This window comes from Lactuca sativa, chromosome 4 (assembly GCF_002870075.4).
Source record: "Lactuca sativa cultivar Salinas chromosome 4, Lsat_Salinas_v11, whole genome shotgun sequence".
Taxonomy (NCBI): Eukaryota; Viridiplantae; Streptophyta; class Magnoliopsida; order Asterales; family Asteraceae; genus Lactuca; species Lactuca sativa.
The window spans coordinates 269,331,472-269,338,631 of NC_056626.2; the positions used below are offsets into that span (position 1 = coordinate 269,331,472).

Here is a 7,160-nt window from a genome sequence, read left to right on the forward strand (position 1 = left end):
AAACTAGCATGCATAACTAACTCATACTCAACATAATACCAACTAGTAGGATATCATATCCAATGGGCCGGCCTTGGTGCCTTAGACCCCTTAGTATAGTGAGGATAACTCACCTCATAATAGTGCTGAAATGCTGCAAGTCTTCGACTACGATCTCTCCAGAAACCCCGAACTGTCACATAATAATAAAAACACCATTACCGCCTTGACCAAATGTATTTAGTACTCATTAAACCAACTCCTTTAATTAGGCCAAAGTCCCACATCAAGTCCTTACTTTGGAGGTACATATACATAAGTCCACTATTGGTCCAATTTACTAAATTGGGGCCAATCTCCTTATTGGGCCTAAACTCATGATCCGCTACCACCAATTGGCCCATAACATCTCATTTATTAAGTACAACAAAGGCCTAAATCCCTTTAGCCCAAAAACAACCCAAAACCCGAAGCCCAAATGTTAATAGCCCAACAGAGGATGTACGCGGGGCGTACTCCTCTGGTACGCGAGGCGTACATGACCAGATATTGACCACCATCGGGGTGGTTAACCCAGTACGCTGGGCGTACTGGATTTACGCTTGGCGTTCTCCATCTCTTGACAAAACCTTATTAAGTGCTTATTGGCTTAAGCACTTAAGTCCTAATCTCAGATCCAAGGGCCTAACACGTATAGGGTCCATAAAGTCACGAACTTTATCACTTTGGACGTCCATAAAGTTCTAAATGCTTGGTCTTAATCCATTAAGACATTATTTCTCTTTCATGGGACACTTAAAGTCAATGGGACCTTATTTTTATCACTCAATGCCCCTTCAAGAGTCTGGAAGGACAACTCTTTACGTCCATAACACAAAATACACCACTTTATGGCTTTTGGGACAAAAGATGCTTCTAATAAAGTAAAATGGTGAGATCTAAGCATATATGCATAAAGTTTGGAACTTTATACCTTTAGGAGCTTCTTGAGCACAAACTAACTTCAGATCTATGAACTTGATGTTCTTCTCCAACACTTGGATGCAATGCTCTTCTCTTGAAACACTCCAAAACACACACCAAATAAGCTTACACCCACATGAAAGAGCTAGGGTTTGGGGAGGACGAAAGTAGGCTGTGGAGGGTGAGGATAATCAGAGGAAATGATCCATAAGGGTGTTTATATAGTCCCTAAACCCTAAATATTAGGGTTCCTTCCTGAAATTAGTACGCCCAGCGTACATGAGTGTACGTGTGACAACCCGAAACTTTTCCTGTTATCTTGAATCAAACTTCGTTAATAAAATTTGAATATTAGTGATTTTTCCGTCAAACTTCTTGGTTTAGGAAATCAACTAATTTTATATAGTTAAAATTTTATTCGAATCGGAACCTGAAATCATGCGAGACTCAAGTTTTTCTCAAAAAACAACAGTTCACGGTCTGACTAGAGTTCACGGCCGCAAACCTGTTTACGACCGTAAACTCGTTTGCGGCTAATGCCACGTGGACTCCACCACCGATCACGAATAGCCCTATAAATATGAGACATACCCCCTCATTTACACTTTTTTGGCCAAACACCCTCTCTTTCTCTCTCTAGACTCTTGACCGTAAACTCCCAAAACACCCTTATTCTTCAGGAAATCATCGAGAATCACCATTGGGAGTCATTTCGGAGAATCACCAGTTTTACAAATACAAACTACTTACACAGTTGAATATATAAACTATGACAAGATTAGTTTATCAATCACTATATACAGATAATAAGAGTATCATACTAAATTATTATTTTGTGTATAATTATTTATACTCTATCAAGTATACAAACGATTTCAAACACGAGAACAACGATACAGAACAACACGTAAACTAGTTAATACAGGATTGTGAGACAACTCTTCAATTGTACCCTTCGGGGTACTAGTAAATCCTCTACATTTAGTATAGACAGAGTCTCCTGGAGGGAGAGCGTGAGATTTGTGAATAGATCTATTCGGGATTGACAATCCCGCACCTAAACTGCCAGCTACAGTTAGGCAGGCATGCCTGGGGTGACAAATATCATAAGTTATGAGGCCTGAAGAAACGTCGCGGAGGTCATCAGTCATATCAAGCATGGTTATATGAACTCACAGTAGTATAAACTAACCTTTGTTTACGGGATTTTCATTCTTCAATAGTCTTATTTTAATTAATAAGACTACGACACATTACACTGGAGGGTATTCCAAGGATACAACACTTGGTTTTATTTTAAGTAATAAAACTACTATACATACTGGTGGTAGCCAGGGTTTTCAAATAGAACATACATTCCATACTGGTGGTAGCCAAAGTTATTCAGACACAATATACTATACATACACTAACGAACAAACATGTTAGAAAATATTGGATTTTCTTGGGAGGCATGCATACATTTTTCATAACTTGATAACAATGGTTTTCACTACCAAACAGTCTTATGAACTCACCAGCTTTATGCTGATACATTTTTCAAAATCGCTTGTATTCTCAGGGCATCAGTAGACAGGTACTCTCGCCGGCTTTTGAGAAGACGGAGCATTTGGAGTTTCGTCTTCACCTTTTTGTTACTTTTGATGTATATAAGCTATGAAACCAACAGATGTAAATATTCATATTATATTGTAATGGTTGTGTTTACTTTGATTACTATGATGCAATTGTTGTGATACTATGCATGACGTCCTCCACCCCCAGACGTTTATGCCGTTTGTTTTACGTTTTGGGGGTGTGACAGTACGCCCAACGTACTAAGGCGCGCCTAGTACGCTCAACGTACTCTTCCTGACCCAAAGTTGCAACTTTAGCACTCATACTTCTCATGGCCTAATTCAGACAACTCTAAGGACTACAATGTCAATTAAATAAAGTGAAGGGATTCGAAATATACCGGTGAAGTTCGGGATGTTACATCAAATGTGTTACTTATTTACCAAAAACTGGTTACATGATCTGATAATGAGAATACAAGTACATATGAGTTTACTTCATAACTTTAAACAGAAGATTAGATATCATTAGAATTCCTTAAAATGGCATCCTTGATCAGGTAAAGCTCATGGATAACAATACTACAATAGCTGTATCTGTTCGATACCTTGGTGACTCCATGGAGCATGAAACTCCAATTTTAAGCAGCAAAAGGCAACACATGTCATTTTTCACATAACTTATATCTTCCTTATTGGTTTATAACCTCCTACAAATCCTAAATAAAAAGAAATGCATCAAGATTAATGCCTTTCACTGAAATGATTATTATTTAGGAAACTCAAACAACAAATCAATCAAATTTACGAAAATCTTGCAAGATTTTACACGCAAATCCTAAAAAATTCAGAGTATAAGAATTGATTAGAATACGATAATACTTTAAAAATATATATACCAGCTTAATCCGGAAGTCCTCTTTTTCTCTGTGTTATCTGTTATGTCATCTTGTTATCTTGTTGAACAGGTCGCCTCCGAATAGGTCACCGTTTTGTTTGTAAACCATCGTCATCTTCTAAATACTCCTCTCAATCAGATCTTGGTTTTATTAATCTTTTGTCTTGCTCATAGATCAGCTGGGATTTCCAGGAGATGGAAACGACTAAAACATTACCCCCAAATCTGTAGGTATCGATCCCAATACGAACTACTCCATAATTACGTATGTAACAACTTAAATTTTAAAATATTTAAGTTTATAAACACTAATTTATTTCCATTACCTGATTTTCTAATGAAGAAATATGAACAATAGATGGAAGGATGTGTTGAACAATAGATGGAAGGATGTGTTGAACAATAGATGAAGAAATATTAACACTTCTAATTTCACAACCATTGTCCCGAGTTGCAATCCACTCCAACAAAAAGTTTTTAACCTAATTTGTTTGAACCAGAATCCCATGATTTATCTGATTCTGATCTTTAATCGACGGATGCGAAGATTGAGTGTTCCATGAAAAATAAAGAACAAATAACGGTATAAAATGTGGCGGATAATTGATTTTGCTTTTGGCTTACTGGTATGTGAACTCTCTATAGACATTTGGGGGTATCTTCTTTGTGCAAGAAATTGGGTACTCTTTTTGCTAACGAATGTGAATGTGTCTTGGACTAAACCTCATAAAAAATATATACTAAAGGGATCATTTTTTTAGTTTTATCTTAATTTTTTACTCTTAAATTAGAACCAAAAGTGCAGAAACATGTATACCGAAGGACCAACAATGTAATTTACTCATAGACATTCTGACCCCCGATTAAAAAACCGAAGAACACAATTTACAACTGGAATCCAATTAGGAGGAATATAAAATAAAACATGAACCCTGGTTGACGAACCGCCTTGTAGCTGCGGCTTGTTTCTCGATTTTTGCTATCAGGTAAATCCTCCGATTTGTTTTGCATCTTGTTGTGTGCTGTTTGGTGCGTGTCAATCCTCGTTATGAACAATCGGAGGCATAAATTACAGTGACAAAACTTGAAATTACAAGATTTGATTTTTCTTATAAGAATGGAATTATTGGTAAACTACAACGGCTAAACTTGAAATTACAAGATCGTTTAAAAAAAAAAAGAATGGAATCTTGGTATCAGTCAATGCATTGCGTGTCTTGTATCCATACAAAGAGAAATTTTGAAACTTTAGTGGTTTTGGAAAGCCTTTGGCACACTACAGCGACTAAACTTGAAATTCCAAGATTGGGCTTTTTCTTATAAGAATGGAATTCTTGGTATGAATCAATGTATTGTGTGTCATGGTGTTGTCTGTATCGACACTTAATATTTTGGAGAGTATGGTGTTGTTTCAAAAGCATATGGCTGAGAATGATTTTTACAAAACACGATTGGAAGCTGTGTTTGCTAGCAGAGTGCTATTTGTTGCATATATACCAAACTGGAATCTGTCTGTCAGACCTTTGGCTGTATATATGGACTGATGAGTAATTTTTGGTTTGATTTTGATGATTTCATAAGATCCTTCCTTATCCTTGTGTTATGTGTTTGAAGGGATGAGACGAGAAGTAGAAGATGTTGTGGAGTTGATGCATCGTATACAAGCACGGTTGGCGGTAAAAGAAGCGGCCCGCACCAGCGTGTTGTCCAAGTCATGGCTACATGCTTGGTCTACCATCCCTACCCTCAGGTTCTATGTTGGAAGAGGAAAGAGCATGAAGTTGGTGGATGTGGACCACACTCTGATAAGGTATCTCCGTGACAACATACCAATCGAAAGCTTTGAGCTTAAGATGGACATGCAGAACCAGGAGTCAGCTTCTCATGCTGAAAAATGGATAGGATTCGTGGCAACCAAAACTAGTCTCAAGGAGTTTTCCCTCTCAGTTTACCTAAAAGGTGCCTCCTCTTTTACGTTGCCAGATGAGTTACTCTTGGGTGAGAATCTAACTAAGATAAGAGTTGGAGCTTCATGGGGGACCGATATTTCTGTTAGGATGACGACTAGCCATCATCCTGTGATCAAGTGTGTGTCCCTACGAGAACTGCACTTGGCTGGTGTGCACATAAGTGAAGAGGCACTCAATGACATACTGTCGTCCTGTAGCTCGCTTGAGAAGATAAGGCTTTCAAATATAGATTTTGATTCCTGCGAGGGGTTCAAGACCATCAAGGTTATAAACCTTCCTCGTCTTTATGAATTAAGCATAACTTTGGATGCTGCTTTGGAAATCAGTAATGTCCCAAATCTTGCCGTGTTTAGCTACGATCTACTTCGTTCAGGACAACTTCGATTCAGTGCAAACGTCCATTCATTGTCGTTAAGCAACGTGACACAGTTAATGTTAGGTGGTGTGGTTCGGGACAACGTGTGTCTGGACATGATCAAGTCAAGATTTCCTTTTCTCGAGAGTTTGACCCTTGATATGAAGTCTTGGATGTTGGGAAGCTTCCATTTCACATGCGCTTCAATCAAGATATTGTCCTTGACGTCACACAAAAAGCTTTTCGACGTACAAGTTTGTGCTCCAAAATTACTTTTTTTCTCATTCTCTGGCGACAGCATATTGCCTAATCTCCTGTTTCCAGTCTCGTCTCTCAGGCAAATCAAACTCTCACTCTCACTCGACCTTCCTCTTGATGCTTCGTTTTTTCTTAAGCTGAGGGAAGCACTCATGTTATCACGCAAATGCGACCTTTGTATAAGTATAACCAACAACTCTGATAGTAGTATGCCATTGGACATCGACATCGATGAACTAAGAAGAAGGCTCTTGTTTCCTCCTGCTATGAATGTGCAAGAACTCGAGTTTGAAACAGATGAAGATGAATGCCTGTGGGAACGATCCCCATTTTTTGATGCATTCTTTGAGATTTGCCATCCCAAGCATATATATGCACGCCCAGACAGGCACTACAGACACAACAATCACTTTTGCAGGCTCATGCTCAGGGAGGTCTTGGAAAAGAAAAAGACCACTGCTATTTGGCCTCATCGCCTGCAACATGTTCTAATAAGACCACTTCCTCATAAAAAATGGAGAACCCTAACAAATTCCCAGAGAACCTTTCTACAAGCCTCGACTCCTGTTGACTTCAAACTAAAGTGGCGTTAATCATCATCTCTTGGTTCGGTTATTTGTTTTACTGTTTCTTGTCTTTATTTATCCTCTTTGTTTAACACATACTTATGATGTTATACTTATTTTCATAAGGATACAACAACCAACCTTTTTATTTTTAGCTAAACATTTTACACCCTATTCATACGACAACCTTCATGCGTGATCCTTGCTAAAATCTGTACTCAAAACATATTTAAACACATATAGTTTTTATTTATTTATTTTATATAACATCATCTTAACTGATAATATATTTACTATAACTTCCAACTAAAACTCACAACCATTCAAGATTTGAATTTAACTCTACCTTGTTTAATGCATTCGTGGTCTTTCTAGTGAATGTTTGCAGGGTGGAGAGAATGGTCTTCCATCCACGAGCTTCTCTCTCCATCATCCTATAACCATCGAAAGGCCTTGAGCTCTCTCTCTTTAAATGATGATGATGTCACTACATTTGTTGACATGACAAGCCTAATCAACATTCCATGTTAACAAAAACCGACACATTAGTTTCAAGGTCTGACAATCGGCTAATGCGTTTAAACTAACATAGCATGTGACAAAAATGTAATAACT

The 7,160-nt window shown here is 37.9% G+C and overlaps 1 protein-coding gene across 1 annotated transcript; it reads left to right on the forward strand.

Moving 5' to 3' along the window:
* The first annotated feature begins 4,235 nt into the window (after positions 1-4,235).
* Positions 4,236-6,731, forward strand: LOC111921924 (F-box/LRR-repeat protein At5g02910). Its single transcript, XM_023917498.3, has 2 exons — positions 4,236-4,382; positions 5,011-6,731. Exon 2 carries the CDS (start codon positions 5,013-5,015, stop codon positions 6,570-6,572), a length of 1,560 nt encoding a protein of 519 aa, XP_023773266.1. The 5' UTR covers positions 4,236-4,382; positions 5,011-5,012; the 3' UTR covers positions 6,573-6,731.
* Positions 6,732-7,160: the final 429 nt, after the last annotated feature.

Bases quoted from the DNA above. Each gene is read 5' to 3' on its own strand.
- LOC111921924 (XM_023917498.3), top strand. From the start codon at position 5,013: ATGAGACGAGAAGTAGAAGATGTTGTGGAGTTGATGCATCGTATACAA.